This window comes from Acipenser ruthenus, chromosome 8 (assembly GCF_902713425.1).
Source record: "Acipenser ruthenus chromosome 8, fAciRut3.2 maternal haplotype, whole genome shotgun sequence".
Classification (NCBI taxonomy): domain Eukaryota; kingdom Metazoa; phylum Chordata; class Actinopteri; order Acipenseriformes; family Acipenseridae; genus Acipenser; species Acipenser ruthenus.
This window is the reverse complement of record NC_081196.1, coordinates 52,163,082-52,186,783: the sequence shown is the minus strand read 5'-3', so window position 1 is coordinate 52,186,783 and position 23,702 is coordinate 52,163,082. Positions and strand designations below refer to the sequence as shown.

Sequence of the window (23,702 nt, the reverse complement as noted above, 5' to 3'; positions counted from 1 at the left end):
AGCCATTATAACTTTTTTTTTTTTTAAAACAAAAGACAAAATTACAACAGAACTCCTGACTTGCGTTGTCTTCATGCAACTATAAACAGTTGCTATTTTTTTAAAATTTATTTATTCTAATTATTTCTACAGGCAAGTAGAATGATATGCAATACTGTATCTTTTTATGTTATGCAATAATGACAACTACTTGGGAAAAAAAAAGATTTACCTCACTGGCAATATAATCTTACCTAAAATGTCACTTTTTCTATATACTTGAGTGCAGTTTACATGTGTATCACAACCTACATAAATACCAACATGTGTTTCTTGCAACTGCCAGGAAAAGCTAATGTTTACTGCATTGTATTGCAATGTATGAGGTGCGTACTATATTCTGAAAATGTATGGTATATAAATATTTTCATTACAGCCACAGCTAGCCTTGTCCAGTGTAGGCTACGGCTCGATTCACTAGTAATAATATATCCATTACCTATTACCACTACAGTTACTGAACGGAGCGTTTGAGGGTGAACACTGGGAAATACCGTCATTTAAGTAAACACGAATGTGTCTGGTATGAGCCATGACTCTTTCAACGCATGCAAATGTCAAAGTTTGATACTGTTACAAGCCATGACAAAACACCCATTCATTATAGACTGATCATGTCCAGAATTGCTCACAGCACATTTCTCTGAAAAGCTTCCTAATCACATGTAAATGTACTGTACTTTCATCTGAGAACAAGACAATTACATGGTGCTTAACATGTACATGTGCTGTACTAATAAGCTTTTGAGCCATGCTATTATGGGACCCTAGAACACTGAGCAATGATATTCACAACCTTACCCACCTGCTATGGGACACAGCATGAAATCAAAGAAATTCTCATCACTAGCACTTGGTTTAAGAACTTAGAACCAGATTAGTACTGTATTTATTAGGTACAATGTAATTTCCTACATATCATCACATAATATAAAACATGCTCAGGACAAAAGCAGACTTGAGTCAGGTTAAGGAGTGTTACAGCGGGGAAGAGAATTAACAGGATGCACATGTGTCACAAATACTGAAAAGGGTGGATTACTAACCTTTATAAAACTGCAAGGTTCACCTAAAGCAAACACAACATTTCCTCACATGTTTGTTACACACTGTGATAGCTTTCTTTGGTTTTATGATCTATTAATGCATCCGAAACCATTATACTGCCTCGAGTTATTATGATAGATAATATTTGGAGTGAAACTTCATACAAATGGGAACATAGCGTGAGGGCCTGGTGGAAATATGCTGAAGTGTTTATTACCTACCCTGTAAAAGTATGTTTTTTGTGGATAAAAAAAACCCTCTCTCTCAAAGGGCCTTATTTGGGATAAAAAGCAACTGCAACTTCCATGTCAGAGCTTTTATCAAGGTAGACCTCTTTTCAGGATCTATTTCAAGCCTTCAAATTGAGCGATACAAAACCAACTAATAATGCTATTGTCTTTGTGCATTAATACATTGGCATTAAAACAGGAACACCTCACTCAGGATTCACACACACACGCATAGAGAGTACAGTGGTGCCCATAAGTATTGACACACTTATCTTTTCAATGCAAAATGCACATTGATATTATTTATATACAATATATGAACATTCTTCTTAACGCTTTCTGTAATTTCTTTTAATGAAGGTTTTATAGTTCTAAGCAACAACATGTAAATATATTTTTTCTTCGTATTTGACTTCAGAACATTTTACAATGAAAAGACAGGAGGGTGTCAATACATTTGGGCATCACTATACGTACTGTTTAGTGTTTTCTAACATTCTTTTGACTTTGCTAGCATATTGTTCCAGTTTTGAAATTGTATGTCTTACTTCACCCTGCAGGAATTCTTCAGTTAGTTTTATGTTGTTTCAAGCTCCTAGTCTAACAAAAAAAAAAAAAAAACACACACACACATATATATATATATATATATATATATATATATATATATATAAGAAAAAAGAAAAAAAGAAAAGGATATTTCAGGTACTTAAAAAGGTAGAATAATTGATTACAAATCAATTATCAGGACGTTTCGGACTACAAGTCCTTCATCAGCCGACTAAGATTAATCTGTTTTTCTCTGTAAATCTTAACTTATTTATAGTATATATGCATTTTTTAACTATCAACATGGAGTCGTTTGTGTAGATTCTACATGTAAAGTCTAATTTGAAAGCGCTGTGGAGTACGCTCAGGTGCCAACAAAATGTGAAAACTTTGCAGGGGGTGAATACTTCTGCAAACCACTGTGTGAGGATGACTGCCATCCACAGTGTGTTATTATACATCATATTTATTTTTATACATGGATCATGTGTGCTTAAATGCCCTCTAGTAGCCATGGCACTATGGTGGGTATTTAGACACAACACATTACATGTGTAGACTGGATGGCCTGCAGACCCTTCCATGTTATTGTTAGTGCACACAAATGGCAACTGAATGTAGGCGCTCATCCTACTAAACAGTATTTTAGCTTTATATAATTCCAAAATCTTTTTTGGGGGGTAAAAATGTGTACTTTACTGTAAGTGGCACATACTCTGCTATGACTAAATGATGGTTAGCAGGGGGAAAACACAGGTGTAACCACAATGTGACCCAAAGGGTTCAGACTACATGCAATCCATGCACTTGGCCATTACAGTCATTAATAACACATTACTGCTACCCCAGAGTAATTATGTAGTGTTTTGTCTGGAACAGTGCTTGTGTAGATTTAACATAGTATGAAACAGGGCTGCCAGGGCATATTAAGAATGATAATATTTTATAGTTTGTTTTAATTACATTACTTTTCAACTTTTAATGAACTTTCTCAGTAATTTACAGAGCAGGTTGCAGTACATGGTTTTGTGACATCAAACTTGGTTCAAATCAGTCACTGCAGAGAACAATGGGGTGAAGCAGGGCAATGTAAGACTTGATTTTAGGGAGACTGGGTTTTATAGGAGGAAACAGCTTTCTTTTGCAAGCTGAACTCCTGAACTAGATGTCTGGCACAGTCTGGAGTTCAGAAATGTGTCACACATGTGTAGCATGACAATGTTAATCTATTAAGACAGGTAGCTAGGTGTTCATGTACACACTGCAACGGTTCACTTACACCGTACTCTGCCACGCAGTCACACAAAAGATACTGTATTTGGAAAAGGAATTTCTTTTTTAATGCAACATTAATTGGTACCAAGACTAGGTGCGTGATAGGCTGGGATGACTTTATTATCATATCTGTTGGCTGTAAACTACAACTTGTTTTCTCTATGACTTGTTTGATATCCTTATAACATCGGCAAAGCGAGTAAAGTCATATAATAAATGGAATGTATTACGTCTAAGATTTCCATTACACGAGAGTAGATGTAAAACTTCATGCTGATTTGAACTCGGCTCTCGCCAAGATAAGCTCCAACTAGCTTTAAAGACGTAGCTTTACAGTAAACTAATGTGATCCATCTGTGTCTCCATCCATTTGCGCTTCCTTCCTTATGATGATGTAGATATCCTTCTGCCTGATGTTGATGGCTGAAGTGTAATGCTGGCTCCAGGGATCAGCTTATTTTGCCTCCCTGGCGCATCAGCACACACAACGGCTGCGATGCTGGATCCGGGGATCAACCGGTGCGGTCTCCCCAGTGCATCAGCATGACAACCGTCTGGATTGAGCTAAGTAGGGTACATCTCCGGGGTCTTCAAGTGGGCACCTTCCATCCTCTGTGTTTCGTCGACTAGCCCACGACACCTCAAGAGGGCTCGACGGTGATTCTGGCGTCCCAGCATCACCCCCCTCCGTCCCCCACTCAACTCAGCCCAGCTTACTTACCCGTACATCAGCGTTTCTTTCTTTCTATTGTGCTTGAGATCCCTAGCCAGAATCTTTCCGTCTCTGAGAAACCAGGTTGTAGAATGTGCCACAAATCCTCGACAACCCACCTCCACTGGGTAAACCCGGACTCTCCATCCTTGCTGTTCCACTTCAGTGGCTAGTTGAGCATACCGCAGTTTCTTCCTCTCATACGCCTCATCTACAATGCTTTCCTTTCTGTATAAGACTCTTGTACTAGCCTACAGATGCCTTGATCAGACTGCACCCAGCTACCTCCAGACCCTCATCTCTCCCTACACCCCCACTCGACCTCTCCGCTCCGCCTGCACTAGAAGACTGGCTCTACCTCCGCTACGCTCCCCTGCCTCCCGAGCCCGCTCCTTCTCCACCCTTGCTCCGCAGTGGTGGAACGACCTTCCTACAGATGTCAGGACTGCCCAGTCCCTGACCACATTCCGGCGCCTCCTTAAGACTCACCTCTTCAAACAGCACCTGTAGAACTCCTCTGTTGTATCCTGGGACACTATCACCCTTCATTTAAATATGCTTTATTTTGCTCTTATCTGCCCCCTATTTTACTGCATTTAATCCTGTACCTCAGAATATTGTAATCTGCCAAGTGTTTAATCTGTAGTATTTTGTACTTAATCATATCCTGATGTTACTATCACTACTTAATCATATCCTGATGTAACTTTCACTATTATCTGCTGTATTATTGAATTGTGGTTTGTCACACTTGAGAATTATTGTATTTCTTGTTCTTATTGTATGACTTATATTGTAACACTTGAATGTATTTGTATTTGCTTGCGATTGTAAGTCGCCCTGGATAAGGGCGTCTGCTAAGAAATAAATAATAATAATAATAATAATAATATACCAGTCTCCACAATCGTGAATCATAAAATCAGCAGGCTGCCTTACTGTCATCATTTCAGCAGTGCAACTTTGCAACTTGGGCATTGCTTTAAGAAACCACCAGCCTGTCGAGCTCAAAATAGCTGCAGACCAACTTCCAAAAACACAGGGATTGTTCAACCTCGATTCCAAACTATTACATAGTTACTGACTGGCTTGGGACCTCCCCTCACTGCTCTGTAAGAGCACTGTAACCCTGACCTGAACACCCACTGCCAATGGTGTGGTGGTCTTGGGGATCTATCTAAATGATAAGCACAGTGGCCGAAACTGTTATAAGGTATAACATTGGGAACCTTTTAAAGGTTTACCATAACAAAAGCATAGCAAAGTGTAATAAAGCATAGTGACAGCATGATAAAGCATTGGTACTGTAAGCATTGTAAAGCACATTAAAAAACATGGCAACCCATGGTAAACTATGATAAATGCATAGTATAGGCATGGGAAAACACTAGGAAAATTACAAAAATACTGTGGTAAACCTTTGAGGGGGACCCTAGGACTGCTTATACTTTTTTCAGAGCTGACATTTTGCGGCTAGCTTCCAGAAACCTCCTATTAAAATCATACGCCTTTGAAGAACACAGATGTTTTATTTCATGGCATTTACATAATGTTGCTTTCTGACACTCTGTGCACGAGGTTAGAATAAGCTTAACCTGATAACACCGTAGTTAAAAAAAGAATGGAATTTTTCTTGGTTATACACGGATAAACTGGGATATGTGTTCACTTAAAAACCAAGCATGTTTTGATTGCTGCTAACAGATTTGGCAAAAACAAGAGAGAAATAAAACAGCAAGATGGTAACTTGAATATTTTAACCAATTATGAAAAAAAAACAGAATGTAAATTGTATAAAATGACATTAGGCCTGTTTGCCACAACAACTGCATTTGAACTGATATTAACTAAGTTTAGTTGTTGTTTAACCAAATAAACAAGTTTTAAAACCCCTTTTCACGTTCTTCGAACATTTTGGCAAATCACATCAAAACTAGCATAACGTTATTAATCTTGAATGTTTTCCAGTTTACACATGTAGAAAATGTTAAGGAGATGTTGTGAAAAAGCAAACAGACAGTAAATTGCCTTGTTATTTGCCAGCCTAGCCGTTTACCGGGCAGGCAGTTTGCCAGCTGGTGAAACAAACCTATGCTGGGTAAAAAGCTTGTATAGCTGTACAAAATATGCCCCGTTTATATGTTAAGAGAAATCTTTCATTTTACCTAACTTTGTGTACAAAAACAAAGCATCTCCAGAACTGTAAAGGAAACAAAACCCTTGATAAAATAGTTTGTAAACATAAAATAAAATGCACAGATGTAAAAAATACAATAGTGGCTATAGGTGCAATCATGCATAGCTAAAAGGACAACTGAATTAGAACAATTGTGGCCAGAAAAACTGTTATTTCATTTTTTGGACGAGAGAGAATCACAGAACAAAGCTGTGCACCAGATTTGAATAAATAATGTCAGGGGTTGTTGGGCTAATTTATTGAAACAATGCATTGCTTAATGATCCTCATTTGACTAAAAATAATCCCAGTCTACAATGTATAAATATGCATGGTACCTCGTAGAAGTAAGCCATTCATATGCAAGCTGGGCTGTAGATCACTTACCTAGAAAGAAGAAAAAAAGAAAGAAAATTATACATTAGAGGTGTTAATAGTTTAGTTTACACATCTGAACACTACCCAAATGTTTTAGAATTTTGTCTACATGTTTAAAGGTTATCAGAAGTATGCATGTAGAATATGTTGGCCCGAGTGTTTATATGGTACTAACTATACAATTTCAAGTCATTATTCACCATTTTTTTAATCTATCTATTCTATACACAGTACACCTGAGTGTTGTACACATATAGTCTTAATACAGTAATCATGTATTTTAAACTCTAATGCAGTGCTTCTGAGTGGTTACCGACATTTCAACTAAGTCGTAACAAAAACACCATGTGGTAACAAGTCATCAAGACCCTTTTTTAGCTTCTGTTTTGCTGCTCCCTGGTGCAGGTATAGAAGGAGAACACACCAAGAAGATATGCAGTATTTTACTGTAAAATTGAGCATGCTGGTGAGGCACAGCAGCTTTAAAAGATAGTTACTTTAAATAGTAATCACAATAATTGTAGGATTACAAACAGGAAAGGTTTTCTGATTAAAATGCACCTAGAAATAGAATGGAATGAAACCCTGAATTAAACAAAAACAAAAATGTACTTTTCAAAATGTGCTTTTACAGTTTTAATTAAACGTCTCAGTTTAGGAGCAATATATATATATATATATATATATATATATATATATATATATATATATATATATATATATATATATATATATATAAAAGAGAGCAATCCCTTTGATGAATGTATGTGCTTACTGTAACACTCATTACCCAAATGAAAGGTTAGAACCCATTAGAACACAACTGTTTGCAATAATCAGATCTGGCAAGGGAAGGAGAGTGTTTGGGGCTGAGGTAAGCGCTCTGCAGCAAGAGCAAATGAAAGGATGGCAGTGCTTCACTGCATGACTCACACAGACATTAAACACACTGCAGCTTTCGCAGTTTTTAGATAATTCTCAGGTATAGTTTGCGTGCTGCACCGCTACGTCAGCCCCTCTTCAGCTTGGCAGCATCAATCATGTCACCGGAAACCTGAGGTAAGCCTGCAGGAATGTCCGTTTCTCCTCCCTGGTAATGCGTTTTCACACACAGTAAAGCCTGAAGACAGACAGGCAGGAATGGAGACACCCGCATTCCTCTCCTCACCTCACCTTTCCACCACGGACACACTTCTGCACTTCTGCTGGAGTGCAGACAGTGTAGAGTGAGTTCTCTACGAGGAAATGAGGTGTTTGGCTGACGCTTGTACTGCATTTACACATTTCTGGGCTCCTTAATGAGTGAAAAGTGATTTATTATCATAGGGTTGAATTTGCTTTACCGGATCGTGAATTGAGATAAAACTAGCATAACAGTTTGTTTACCACAGGCTTCAACCAGTTATTTATCCACATTGCAAAATATGCAGAAGGATAAGAACAGCTTGCTAGGAGTATAAAATATCAGTTATCTTAACTAATGTTCTTGTTTGGATTCACTTTGTACAGTCTATCATTTTCTGTTCCAGTCATAACATCCTTGTAACTCAGTGTAACCATTAACCTGTCCCCCTGCAACACACTGGCCCCAATGGATGTTAGAAACATCACATTTGTCCTATGTGGTATTTTTTACTGATGTATTTCTTGGGACAGAGTGTTGCAAGGGGACCGGTTAATGGTTACATTCTGGTGTACCATTTGCACTCTTAGGTATAAAACATGTTTGAGAGCCCATTTGAGGCCACCGGGGTGCATTAAAAAGTCACCAGGATGCAATGTCTGAAACTAGAAAATGAAATACAAAAGTTATTTTAAACAACATCTGCTAAGATAACGTCAGTCAAGTTGCTCTTTACCAATTAAACATAATAATAATAAAAAAAAACACATTAGTCAAATGTTACACTATAATATTTAACAGAATGCTAAACTATTTGCTTCACTCCCCTTATACAGTCATGAACTTAATTAACTTTGAAATGCATTACTGTGCTGTGAAAGTTAATAAACAGTACACAACCTACAACAAAAACAGGCAAACTAAATTAACCCAAATCATCCATCTCTGGACAATGCTCATTCAGGTTTTATATTACTCTAGTCCTGCCCCTACTTTAGAGTGCAGAAGCCTACTTTAATGATAAACAGACAGTACTGTAGCTCTACTGCATGAAAACTTGCTGAAGAACTTCAGCCAGAGCTTAATCTTCAGTTGGGCCTTGCCATTATCAGATTTAACACTCAACAACTTACAAACCCAGAACCATGATTTAGGAGAAACAAACTACTGGTACACATGTTTATACATGTTAAAAGGCAATTGACTGACATCCCTACAATAGATAAGAAGTTCCTTTTCAACAGCTAAAGCCCTGAGTAGTTTGAACTCTGTGATGCCCTATCAGAAGTCATAAACCAGTTTCCTAAAAAGCAGGTGTCCAAACCACAAGTTATTGTCACACAACTTGTCCCAACAGGAAAGAGTTGAATTGACAGGATGGTTAATACTACACTTTCACTGAACAAGGGGGCAGTCCTTACTACACTGGGTTGAGGGAAACATGCAAGGCAAATGTTCATGAAGAAGCTTGTGGTCCACTGAATATAACCAGCAGCCGAAAAATTTTGTTGAGGTTTAGGCGGTATGACAGGACAGAAGCCTTGCCTGTAAATAGTGTTTTGTTTAGCAGTGGGTGTTTTCAATAAAATGTATTATTTTGAATTTAAGTTTCACAGGGATGAGGTTAATTCCATCTCTGCCAAATACACGTGTGGTATGTGGCTGGGTCTTGATTGAATAATCGTCAATCAAGTCCCAGCCCCATGGTATAAAAAGGAGGAAAAATCCTTTATTTGGAAGAGGTAGTTAGAAAATGAGCTGAGTTCTTGGCTATCGCACCATGATAGCATTGCTTGGGTGTGAGTTTCTTTTGTTTACATTATTGATTTGTGTGTTTAAACCTTTTTAATTCATTTTAATAAAAAAAAGTGCGCTTCAGCGCTTAAACCACAAATCTCCCATCTCTGAGTCTCCCTCCTGGTGGCAGCCAGCCTTGCCGCGACACTATCCTTTCACAAGCGGCCTCTCTACTTTCTGGGCCTGTACAGGGATCCAGATCAATAGTGATGGTAGTGATTATGTAGACCCCAAATGCAGGGGGTTGCTGACATATCAACAAGAATCAGGGACACCAGCTGGAGCCTGGAGCTACTAGACTAGACTCTCAAATTGGGAGCAGGGTGATTCTTCTTGTTAATACTGCACGTATGGTAGTAAGAAGTTAGCGAGTCACGGTAGAATTTCACAAGTTTCCAGAGTTCACAGCAGAGTTATCCAGAATATATGAGCTAATGCAGACAAACTGGTGCCTGTTTGTGCTCTGTTATTATCTATCAGCAAATGAGGGTTCCATTCTATAAATAAAACAGAGTGGGTTTTTTTTTTTTTTAAACTTGGCTACAGCATATGGTGGGTGCTCAAGAAGGAAATGTGAGTTTAGTTTGATTAAATATTTTACATACCAGTGAAGACTATAACGTAACAGTATTGTATGTAATACAAATTAAAGTAGACAAATCTTTGAACCTTGTGGTACATTTCTCATGGGTTGAATTTGACAAGGACCAAGACCACACTTTTCAATGATTTCTAAAGTTGTAGTTTTTCAAAACCTATTGTTTAGAAAACTAATGACCAGAAAAAAGAGGATGTAGCCCCATTTTTTATAACTGGGCTCATTCCAGATTTTTTGATTAGCCACAGTGTACAGGTAACAAGCTCAATCGTAGTAAAATCAGGAATGGATCAAACTGCTATGCAATTGGAGTCTTAGTTCCATCCCTGCTGATCCCTTTATTGTAATACTGTTTTTGTACTTTTTTTAAAAAAAAGTAATATTTCCCAGCAATTTTAAATATTTTTGAAAATCGAGTGACTTGAACCCATGTCTCCATGAGAGACTAATACCTGACTAAAGGGATTTATATTGTAGACAATCTAGACAACTTAGATTTAACTTTGTGACATATTTTTGGTGACAACATTGTGCTCCATATTTTTTTGCAGAATAAACCCTGATGGCATATTTGATGCAGCTGAAATGAAACAAACCAAAGCATTGACTGTATTTCTAATCTATCAATATACATTTTTGTTTTTTATTGACGTTAAGACAGTGTCAAGATTTTTGCCGCAAAATAAGTGGAATGGCATTCAAACAATAGGGATAGTTTTGGACATACCAAAGTTATAAAGTGGGTCTTGTAGAGAGCAGTGGTAATTACTGCTTTCTTTTCCAACTTGGCAGGAGTAACTACTGTACCGTGACATTCGATACTTAAAACTGCTCAGTTCTGTTTCTTGCTAGTTTTTCTCAGCAAATTTGCCTTTGTCCTTCCATCAAAACAGAACAGATAGTGAATACTGTATACCAGGTTTCTCGCGTTTCAAAAAATATTTTTCAGGTGGTCCCTTTCTAAGATGATTTGACATAGTAATTGCTTGAGAAATGGCAGCTACCATAAGAAAATAGAAAGAAATGTAAAACTGATAAGTCAGATTAAAAACATGAAAAGTAAAAAGTCCTGGAACTGCTTTTGACAAGAAAGCACAGCATCTGCCTAAAGAGCCTGGACTGAGCTGCATACATGGATTTTTGGAACACTTCCCTGAGCTGCATGACATGCCCTGAGCATTAAGATACAGTTCAGTAATAAACAAGAAGGTCTGATTGATATCACATTCCTCCTAGCCTCTCTCATTGGAATGCATATCGGGCGGTTGCTTGATAACATCAACACCGGGTATTGGCTCATATTGTGGGTGAACCATTATATTTACGGTATATTGCAGGTGGGAAATATTGTACAGCATTATGATAACTAAAACAAAATAAATAAATGAATAAATAAATGTAAAGAACATTTTTGTAGTGCTGACAATTTTTCATTTTAAAACACTGGTGATTTGTGTCTGTGCTTCATCTGATATCCCAATACCAGTAAACCGCTGTACTATTTGGCACCAATTACAATTCAAACAGAAAAAAAGTGCCATATTGTGTTTGCTGTATATTGCAAATGGCTCTGGTAGGCAGCATCTTAAAAGCTGCATTACATTTTGATTATTTTTCAAAGCCTACCAGTCTGTATGTATATAATTCCTAATACAGCTCCTGCTAATCTAATACTGCTACTGTTTTATATTCCAAGAGCTGTAATAAAAATAGCAATCCTTTAAAAACTGACTTCACTCCCATTTCCAGGTGATATCAGCCCAAACAACTGAGTCATATTTCTTAAAGACAGAACTCAAATAAGACTAAAGGTAATTTGGGTTTTAATGTTATGTGGTACTGTAGTTCATTATTACCAAAATCCTGCAAAGGCAGAGACAGACAAACTATAGAAACAAGACATTTGTACACCCACAAGCATGCTCCTTTCAAACTCGCTTCTACCTATTCTGCACCCAACTGCTTTAATTGCTCTACACCAGAGGTCCCCAAACTGTGGAACGCGGACCCCCAGGGGTACGAGAGACGTGTTTAGGTGGTACGCGTGAAAAATTGTGTAATGGCGAACATTTTTTTTTTTTTTTTTGCATTTTCATAAGACTTGTCATACTTACACAAAACTTTAAAACGCATTGGAAATTCCTTTTAATTTCTGCCGTGAAATGGAGAAACAAACAGAGAGCCGTGCAAGACAATCTCGCAGCAGCGGGACACTTGGGATCAACGCTGTGGTGTGCTCGTTTATTGCAAACCTCCAAGAAGAGGTAACAATGAGAACAAAGATACACAGGGACAGTGACGTACAGAACTCTCACCACCAATAACTGCACAACGCGAATTAAATGTATTATATTTATGACGTATGTTTTTAGTTTTTTATTAATTACATTTTTTTGGTGCTTATTATGAGCTATTTTCGATTTTTATGTAAATAATTCTTTCAGAGCTTTCGATTTTTATGTACTGTATGAAATTATTGTTTTCTGTTACTGTACTTTACAAAATGTTTTTTTTCTGTCACAAAGTAGTAACTGTACAGTACCACACTTTGTACCTTCTTTCCTTTGTTGTCTTCCACAACGAAATCCCTGTGGTCATGGACACATTCCTCTGGGTTTTTTGTGTTTAGGCATTTTTTTTACATTTCGCCACTATTTGCAATTCTGTTTTAAATCCTACGTATCTTAACTGTAATATAGCTTTAAATCCCGCAAACAAGCCTCCAGTCGAGAAAGTATTCAGAACTAATCAATACAAGTTAGGGAAAGGTAGTTTGTTTTTGTTGTTTTTGTATTAGGTTTTTGAGTTATGTGAATTGAGTATATTTCCAGTGTTTTTCTGGTGTTCATTATACACAGTTTTTTTTTTTTTTTTTTTTTTTTGTATCAGGGGTGTTTTATTGGTTAAACCCTAAAATCAGAAGCCGTAATTATATTATTATAGTCATTTATATTGTAAGTATATTATTGTGTATGTGTATAAATCTGTGTATTATGAAAGCATATATTAAAAATAACATGAAAATATAAATCTGTATGCTAGGGGTACGCAGACAGTTGATAGGTCTGGAAGGGGGTACGCGGCAATCAAAAGTTTGGGAACCTCTGCTCTACACCATGTGCACTGCACAGTCAATCACCTGCAATTCCTGTGGTCCAACATCTTTGCATAACTTTGCCTCACAATAATGTCTAATAAAGGTCACTGAAGCACTGCATTTTCAATGTGATTTGAACTTAATTTGCACTTCATTCAAACTTTTAAACACAACATTGAAAATACATGAGGAAATATGTGTGGCCTCCTTGCATGAGAACGAGCTGAAAATTACACCCTGATGTGCAACCAGAGGAGATTAACTTTCCTGCAAAACTTAAATAGAATGACCATATACAGGCTTTATTATGACCACTTTGGTTTAGCGCTTGAAGTTTGGCAACCTTAAAATCAGAAATTAAAACCCAGCATATCCACAAAAAGGCCTTACATAGCGGTTTCTAGTGATGCAATGTACTTTGTTGTGATTTTTCTTTTTTTTTTATACAAGCTGCACCCCCCAAAAAATCATAACATTTATAATAATAAACACATTTTTCTTTTTTAAAACCGCCAATTTCTACCCCTTTCTATGTTAGATATAGAAAAAATATTAGGATGTTACAGTTGCAAACTTATGAGGATTTCAAATAAAATATCAGAGTTCAAATAGCTTCTACCGTTGAGGAGCTACAGGATTTTGTTCGAGCCATGGTCTTTATGACAAAATGCCAGAATATTTTTTGTAAAACCTTTTAACCTTGAAATATATGAATAAATCAAGTATAAATGCAGTTGTTTTTATTAAATTATTCAATAATTTTGCATGATGAAGAGAAAAATCATATTTATAACTTATAGAACTCAATATAACCATGAACAGCAAATGACAAATAATGTCTATAGAAAAACGAACTATAACAACAACAAAAAAAGTATATAGAAAAACTAACTATAAATGGCGACAAAGCAGTAAACCTAACTATATTGGGGCAATGCTACATGGAAGCTGTAAATGCCTCAGGATTTGCAGAGACTCACAAGTGAGATCGTGACGTATCCTGTATCCTGAAACTACAGTACTTCTTAACCAAAAAAATAAAAGAGATTAACAGTGGATTCATGGTGCATTATTTTAGCACCAGTCTTCAGCCATTACTCATTGGAACAAAAACATCAAACCAACTGACCTTTGGAATTATTTGCAATAATTTGGCTCCATTAATCTCTCAGCAGGAAAACACTTGTGTTTCACTTTTTTAGTTCTTGAAGTTAAATATATTGTCCTTGCTGAATACGCCATGCACAGTGAACCTATTTGAAATAATAGCACCGAATGGTTTGGAGCAGTGGAGACATTATTACAATAAGCAGATAATGCCACTTTAGTGGAGGTGTCCCTAAAACACAGGACTACATGGCTATAAAAATATAGTCAAAAGAGATATTCTTTTATGTTTCTGGGAGTCTGCACAAATGTCTGGCTATGTCATCCACAGCATTGTGTGCCAGCCCTCTTTCAGTGTAGTTTTCCAGCCGCTTGTGCCCACAGATCTCCATTTTCTTTTCAATCAAAAATACTTTGCTGACCAAATTAATTTACATGTTTATTTAATACACAATACTCACTGATAAAAAGCTTGTAATAGTTATTGAAAGAAAAGGTCATATACAAAACCAACATCAAATGTTTACAGACTAGGCTACTTACTGTACCTGTTGCAATTAAATTTACCATTCAGTCAGTAGCCTCTACTGTATGTAGTGTTATTTTGGCAAATTTTCTGGAGTATCAGCCTCAGCACACTCCCATCTTGAATGTGCCCTACTTCAACAGTTTATACAGTGGCACACACACACACACACACACTATTTTAACTAAGAAAGAAAGTCTCCTTATCCTAATTACATGCAGCGGATACAGGTGCACTTTGTAGACATCACTAATAGGCAGTGTTGTTTGAGCCAAAATAAAGAAGGTCATAAATTAATATTAGTTGAAAATATATATATTATGGTGCCAAAATAAAAAATGCCTAAATATGAAGTGTTTGGAAAGAAAAAAAAAGTAGGCTAATTACCTTCTTAAAATAAGCAGGCCCACTTAGATGACTAAGATTTTATGAAAAGTAGTGTTAGAACTGTTTTTTAGTTTGTTCCCCCTACACAGAACAAATAGCCCTGCTGAGAAAGAAAACTGTAGAAAATTAAGGAGGAAAGACAAATTGATTTTCGGTCTGAATTTCATTTTGGAAATGGGCTTTACTACAGTGGCAAGTGACAGCCGCCACTAGTGTACAAAATAATTTTTAATTAGAGCCACTTTGGTTAGGACTTTACATCGTTGCTGTGAAGAATGACTGTGGCTACAAATGTTAATTTAAGAGGTAAAAATCACCTAGTTTTAATACTTGTTGGAGCTCTTGTTGGGATACTGGAGGTGTAGTTTTACAACTTGTCAGTTAACCACTTGAAAAAGTGAGGTGAAAAATAAAAAATACAAAACTAAAAGCTTAAACAAATCCCTTTGTGGCATAGTCTAAATTACTATCTTATGTGCACAAACAAATTAAATACAATTAAAAGGGCTCTGTACAGTTTGCGGTGTATACAGGTACAGTGTACTTTGATAAGTAGCCTAAGAAACAAACTGCTGCTCCCAATAAAAACTGAAAACCTATTGCCAAAAGCTGTCTGAAACACATTACATTCTGGTTTTGCCATCTGTCATTGCTTCCATTAGCCACCATGACAACAGTTTCCAGGCAAAATTCTGTAGAAAGCTTTCCATTCCCTTTCTTTAATCTTTCACCACCACATGTAAAGGCACCACCATGACCTACAGACACTGTATGCACAGGTCATATTGTAAGTTTGACATACAGACTGACAGATGCCTCCATATACCCAGCCAGATTTAGACACTCTCAAGAAGTTGTACTAAAGAAAATCCTTAGAAATTGTTCTATCCATATATCCCCAGAATCTGATGCACTCATCAACTTGTGTTTAAGAATATGTTTAAGTAAGTTTCATCACAATTGGACTAGTAGCTCTCTGGTTACTGTATACAATACAGTACGTTCCAAGTTATTCCCCAGTGCTGTAAAACGATCCCACTGTGGTATATCCCAACAGGATAGTCAAGCAGACACACTTTTTTGACTGGTGGCTTCATCAGTGATTTGTGGATTGAAGTTATTTACTGCCTTTAGTGATGCATTCAAAATGAAGAAAAAACTACTTTTTTTGCTGCTGTTGCGATATTTCAGCAACAGACATGATACGTTTACATATTAAATCTATTAAAAGCGTGGGATGACAAAAAAATCTGGAGGGGCTGTCATATTTGTAATAGGAGAGTTTAATCATACCCAGTTGCAAAAACTTTATTATAGTTGTGCAATACTAAGATGTTTTTAATCCAAATGGGCAGGAGAAAGTCTTTAAATTTAAATTGCATACAAGAAGTTGACTACAGCAGACGAGACAAGAAGTACTGTAGGTTGAAATTGAATTGTTTTCACAGTAAAGCTTTGGGAAAGTCAAAGCAGTCTTCCATCTCAATAATAAATAAAACTCTGCAAAAGGTCTAAAATGTCTAAAACCACTAGAGGCTGTGCATCGTGCAATTTTACTTGTGCGGTGGAGTTTCTGGGCCTCTAAATCACAGAACACACTGATATACACTTAAGTTTTGTCAGATTTAACAGTACATACTTTTCAATGTTATTGAAAAACTACAGTACAAGTTAGCAGAATGCCCATCACTCAGCTCTCTTCCTCCCTAGCAAGCAATCATTTACTGCTCACTTTAAGCCAATTATAAGTGACAGAGACACTAAACACAGCCACCAGACTGAAATGACTTTTAATAGGAGCCAACTTGGCTTGGAATCTAACTGGAAACTTTGTAGTAGAATAAAAGATTTAATTATATATCACATTCCACTTTTTCAACAGGGAAAGTCCAAGCAGTGTCTGGTCACTGGATGATCCTGTTACTATCCTGCAGTGTCTGATGCAGCTGTCAACAGCTGTTGTTTCTGATGGAAGGGGGGCTCTTTTTGTGCAAGCGGAATAATTCCACTTAACAATCATGCAATGCGAAGTCAACAAAAATGCTGTACACAACTGCAAACACGCAAAAACCAATTGCCTTATTTAGACTTCCATAAGAAAAAAAAAACCCACGTCTCACTGTCCAAGCGTACTTTGGAAGTTATATTTGTGGAGGAGCTTTATTTTATTTCAGATTAAGAAATAGAGAGAGAGTTAAAAAACAAAACAAAAAACACAAAGCAATACAATGTAAGTTAACATGCCAGGTGATTCTGTGATTCAAAGCTCCAGCGTACTTGTCCATTTTGTCAGCTCCACAAACAAGACACAGGACACAAAATGATTGTATATCATCCAGGGCAGGGGGGTGTCAAACACCAGTCCTTGAGAGTCACAGGGTCTTCATTCCAACTTAAGTTAATTGTGATCTTAATTGACCTCATTATTTGTTCAATTGGACATGTTTAACATTTGTTTAAGGTCTTTTACAGTTGATGATTTAAAAAAGGCACTTGATTCAAGGTACACTACTTATAAAACATTTTTAGGCCTGGAGAGACGTGTTAAATGTGCCCAATTAAATCAAATAATTAGACAAATTAAGTAATTTAGAGCTTGGGTGGAATGAAAGCCAGAAGACACTGCGGCCCTCCAGGAACTGAGTTTGACACCCTGATCTAGGATAATTGTTCATTAGTTTCCCAGTCTAAATACTTTGACAAAAGCACATACAGTGTTACTCAGTTCCAGATTCTTCTCTTTGATCTGGGGCCTAGAGAGAATGACAGGCACCTGCACTAGAATACATTGGCTCTACTTTTCAAAAGAAAATCTAAACCCACCTGGCTCCGACTTGTAAGGATCCAGCTCATTATTCATATTAATCATTTCTTCATGTAGATTTATTACCAGAAGAAATGTAATTGCAAATATAGGCTTTGTTTCACCATGCTATGACTAATGCACCTGATGTAATCAAATGATCATGATTTATTGTACATTGTTTGTTGTATGGCGCCTTGGAGGGCTGTGTGTAAAAAACACTATAAACATTAGTATTAGAAATAGAAAACAAAAACTAAAAGTGTTTTCCTCATATGGTCACTAATTAAACCCTACAGTGTTGGCTGGTTCTTCTATGATTTCTAGCCAAGCAGAGAGGCTTAAAATAATAATAATAAAAAAATCTGCTGCTAATAGTGAAACACATATGAAACAACACAATGTAAAATAGTAAACACATTTCCCCTGTTAAGAGTGCAACAGCAAGTGTACAGCCTTTTAACACAAACCTTAATCTATTTTTTCTGTGACCACAAGGGTTCGCTTCTCACAAAACAATTAAGATCCCCTCTAAATATTTACATTCAAAACACTGAAATGCCTAACCCTGTTTCTTGAAAGGAAAATTCTAGATACGTCGGAAGGCAAGGCACGCTTTTCCTTTCAAAGCACAGAATATAACAAAATGTCATTAAAATCGATGGTGCAAAGAGGGTGAACAATAGATAGTTGCAGTGATGGAAATAAGACTCCCATTGCATAACGGTTTGATCTATTCCTGGTTTAGTAAGACACACCTGAGATTGTTGCCTATTCAAGCTTGTACTGTATTAAAACATAGAATGGGTGAAACTGCTATGCAATAGAAGTCTTATTTCCATCTCTGAGTTGGTACAATAACAATTTCTTACATAAGTTAATGGTAAAGTAAGGCTCCTTTTACCAAAGCAACTTATTTTTAGCATTCCTGCTGTATGTGATTTTTCCTAATGCGCTACCCTAAGTGTAAGTCTATGAGTTTTATTGAACATGAAGGTCTTGATCTATTTTATTGTGCACATTTGTCAGTTATCTGATTCATTAAGTTCCTCTTGTTGCAATTGTGATTGCTTTGTATCTAGAGGCAATATAGGGTCTCCAGAGTCAAAGTTAGAATAAAATGTGTAGCGCCCAACAGCACAGTGGAGAGAAAATGCTGATGCTGATGTTGCTATTCCCTCTGTCTTTGTCCTCCTTGACCTAACTGCTGCTTTTGATACCATAGATCATAGCATTCTTCTTGACCACCTTCAGAAGTATGCTGGGATCTCTGGAACCTGTCTCTCCTGGCTGTCCTCTTACCTATCTGGATGCATTCAGTCTGTTTTCTATTATGGAAGCAGCACTGACAGAAACCCGGTCACTTGTGGTGTCCCTTATGGGTCTGTTCTTGGGCCTTCAACATCTACATGTTCTTTGGGTCACCTCATCTGCCAACATAGCCTCATGTTTCACTCCTATGCAGATGACACCCAGCTCTACCTAAAACTAGACCCTGGATGTCCCTCTGCCATGGTCCGGCTCTCAGCTTGCATCCAAGACATCGAAGCCTGGATGTCTACCAATTTTCTTCAGCTCAACACTAACAAATCTGAACTTCTTCTAGTAGGATCGAAAATATTTCTTCCTTGAACCTTGGAAACTGTCTGCTGCTGCCTTCCCCCACTGTACGAAGCCTTGGTGTACTTCTGGATAGTAACCTCTCCTTTGATGCCCAAATCTCTGTAGTCAAATCCTTCTTCTACCACCTCCGAAACATTTCAAAGGTCAATCCCTACCTTTCCTTCCCGGATGCAGACATACTCTGTCATGCATTTATCTCCTCTCGACTCGACTACTGCAACTCTCTCTATGGTGGTCTTCCGTCACGCGCCATAAACCGATTGCAGCTGGTTCAAAATGCCACTGCTAGGATCCTTACCAGATGTAAAAAACATGACCACATTACCCCCTGTCTTGCCCAGCTGCACTGGCTACCTGTAAAGTTCAGGATTACTCTGGAACCCTCTCCCAGATTTAGTGCGTGCAGCTCCCACACTCGCTCGCTTCAAATCAACTCTCAAGATCCACTTGTTCTCTCTTGCTTTCAATGCTTTTTAAGCCTTATATCTGTTATTAGCTGTTGTCTAAATTGCTATTTCAGGCATCCACAATGTTTAGAATTCACATCCTAGCCCTGTCTTTAATATGCCTGTATTTAATGTTTTTGCATTGTAATATGCCTGTATTTAATGTATTTTCATTGTTTTTTTACTGTTTGTATTTAATGTACTATGCCCTGTATTTCACTGTATTTAATGTATTATACATTGTTCCTCACTATCTTGTAAAGAGCTTTGTGATGGTGGTCCACTACGAAAGGCGCTATATAAAATAATGATTGATTGATTGATTGATTGATTGATTTACGGGTCATTAACAACTACAGGCCACTTTAGTTGTTCAGCTTTTTTTTATAATTACAGAATACATTTTATTTATTTATTTCTCTCAAAATCTCGATCTGTTTGGCCATGGCGAGAGCCCCTTTGACCACCCATGGAGTCGGGTATTTAGCTAATCATCAGTTTCTAAAACTGGTTAGAGCATGGTTGCATTGGACCTTAACAACAAATAGTTTTGCTGGACATGCTAGGACAACACTCCCTATAAGGCAAGGTGCCAACATTTTCTTCTCCATGGTTATATCCCCTAACTGGTCAAATCAAGTGATTTTAAGATGACAGAACATGGTGCTTTGGAGTGGAAAATGAAATGTGAATGGTTTTGTCTATTCTCAGGGCACAAGAGTTCACAGACAGAACTAAATACTGTACATTCCCCCTTGAATATGCTACTTTGAATCAGCATGTGATGTTTTTGGTTTAGGGTTGGGTTTCCTTTGGGGGTTACATACAGTAGTGCTGTGGTTACTATACAGCCTACTGTATCTATCTTTGTTGAAAAGTCTATGAACAGAAGATGACTGCCTTGTCTTATAAGCCTGCAGGGAACTGTACCATTTAAGTATTATCACTGATAGACACAGGCAATATTAGCTAATTTCCTCATATTAAGTTACACATCCAATGTAAGCTCAGGAGTGAGTAATACATTTAGTAAAGTCACAATTTAAGTATAACAACACGTTTGTCCAGTGTTGTTATTCCAGTAGTAAACTGTATAAAAAAAGCTTTGGGGTGCTTTAAAGTCTGTATTACAATACAGGTTTCCTATGATACCACACCTTCCACTAACCATTGGTTTATGTGAAAAGACAGCAGTATTTTTTAGGGAAAGTAATTAGACTCCCCACACAATAAAACAAGTCTTACGGAACTTGTGATCCATACATACTATGGTACAAATTAGGATGCCAAAATATAAAAGCAAAAACCGTCTGTATGTGACATTGGCGAGCTGTAATAAATAATTATTATCTCAGCAATCACTGAAAATGCCTTTTGTCTACTAGGTTAATCATGAAAACCATAGTGTTTTACATTATATAAGCAGAGTCTGGGCTTGAATGGGTACACCAGTTATTCAATGTTTGTTTTATCCATTTGAAAGAAATGGAATGAGATTTACTTAATGAAAAAAAATACTGCAAGAAAAAAAGCAACCACTCTCAAGTTACATGCAACAGCTTATGCACTGTAGAACCGCACTGATTTTTTGAGTGAAGTCCCATATTGTACAGCAAAGTGGGCTTCACTAAAAAGTTAGACCATTCAACATCCATCTTTGTGTTCCCCTCTCTGGTAGGTAACTATGCGTTCTCGTAGTAACAGCATGGAGAATCCTGTGAAGATGAAGCGAACCCAGAATCGCGCTTGCTCCAGACGCAGGAACTCCGAATGTGAGGACTCGGCCAGCAGTGAGACAGGGAGAGCCAAACGAACAGCCAGGGAGAAGGACCCCTCAGAGGACACTGGGACTGTCCTGAGGAACCACAAGAGAGGAGCTGGGCGGAGCCACAGGGCAGGGGGTGTGGCCACAGGGAAGGGCAGGGAGCTGTCCCGGGATGACCTGCTCTTTCTGCTCAGCATGCTGGAGGGGGAGCTCCAGGTCAGAATTACAAGTTTCTGTACAAGATTCACATGATATTCTTGTTCTGGCTGGTCATCATATAGCGGCAGGAACCAGTCCTGGCAAGAACACTTGTGTGATAGCATCTGAAGTGAACTAAAGATTCTTTTTAACTTGTCGATATTGAATTATAACACAATGTAACACTGTTGGAAATCTGCATTGATTAGTTAACATACGCATGTTATTTTGCAATTGGTTGCACTTGAGGATAATGTCTAAAATGATTTATATGCATTCATTTTTTCTTTATGACAAAATATCTTTATTTCATGAATGTGGTTAGTTCATGGTTATTCCAAACTTTACATGGGCTATACTCCAGGTCCCCTTGCTAATTCACTACCTTCAATAGAGAAGCAATATATCAACACAATCAGCATTACCTGCTTTAAAGCTTGTGCTATCCTTTAGGCTCGTGATGAGGTCATCACTGTCCTCAAAGCACAGAAGATTGACTTGGCTCTGCTAGAAGCCCAGTACGGCTTTGTGACCCCACAGAATGTCTTGCAGGCCCTCCAGAGAGATGCCATCCAGGGGAAGGCCACAGAGTGGCAGGAAGACATTTATGAGAAGCCTGTGGCTGAGGTGGGTTTAGTAAATGGCAAGTGATCTTTTCCCCAAAAAATGTGATCAAAATTATTATTTTTCAAATAATGTTTGTCCATTTTTTTTTTTTTTTTAATTTACAGAATGAGCATTTAGTAAGGGATAAACAATGCTAAGTGTTGGATCAGTACAAATAATTCACTGATTCGAGTGCCGTTAGCCACCGATTCAACACTTAAAACACTTGTTAGCCACTTAAAACATTTCTTCATAAGCGATACTTGTTCGGTAATGAGATTCAATTGATTATTAATTTGGTAATTGGATTTGGTTTTTGCTCTTTTGTTACACTTAACAGTTAAAATGTTTGAATCTGAGTTTGAAATCCCACTTACATAGACAAAAGTGTTTGTTGTAAGTGAAGATAGTAGCGAGGACTATGTTTTAGATGTAGAACATGAAAGTGGCATTAGAAAAATAAAAATGCAAAACAAAGAGATGTGAACCAGGAATGGAGAGTAAAGTTATTGATCGTTTTGCCAGACCTAAAATCGATGAAGACCTAAATATCACTGCAAGAAATCAGTTTTTTCGAGAAGTGCTCAGGCAAAATGGAAGTTGTTATAGCCAGGAAAGTTTAAATCTAACATCTGTGTAATTGATAAGAGATTTACTGATGATGAAATTGTTGTTGTTCCTGAACCTGTCCGAAAAAAATAAATTAGAAAGGGGGTGTGTTTCTGTGGAAATGAATTTGTACTTATGAAAACATTTTTTTACCATTGTTAATGTATAATTGTATTGTAGAATGAATCAATCAAAAGGTCAAGGCGACATCACAGACATGTTTAAATGTAAGTTGAGATCTGCAGAAATTAAGGTCTTTCTAAAATATCAAATTTTGTTGTCAGATTAAATGTCATACAGGATGCAGAATTCTCCTTAATTAAAAATGATATCAATTTAGCCCTAGCGACTCCACAGCAGAGGAAGATGTTGTCGGATATCTACGGTATCTTCATCTAAACTCAAATAAAGGGTTTTGGGAGTGCCAGTCATTAAATACAATACAGTTTAAAAGCCTGTTGTTCCCCACAGGCATAAATCCATGTATCACTTCACACTGGAGCCTTGCTTATCAGGGAGAAATGGGCCAACTTGAGAGAGTACAAAACAAATCTGTTTCCTAGCTTTTTGAAATGCATGGGTGGAGCTCTGTTTTCAGAAGGATTAGGCTC

General features: G+C 37.3%; 1 protein-coding gene across 1 annotated transcript in view; it reads left to right on the top strand.

Annotated features, from left to right (window-relative positions):
* Positions 1-23,702, top strand: part of LOC117407015 (filamin A-interacting protein 1-like) — a 113,687-nt gene that overhangs the window by 19,538 nt on the left and 70,447 nt on the right. Inside the window, exons 2-3 of the mRNA XM_034011544.3 lie at positions 21,592-21,894; positions 22,330-22,503. Coding sequence (XP_033867435.3) covers positions 21,598-21,894; positions 22,330-22,503 — 471 coding nt within the window. The 5' untranslated portion in view covers positions 21,592-21,597. The remainder of the gene's footprint in view (positions 1-21,591; positions 21,895-22,329; positions 22,504-23,702) is intronic.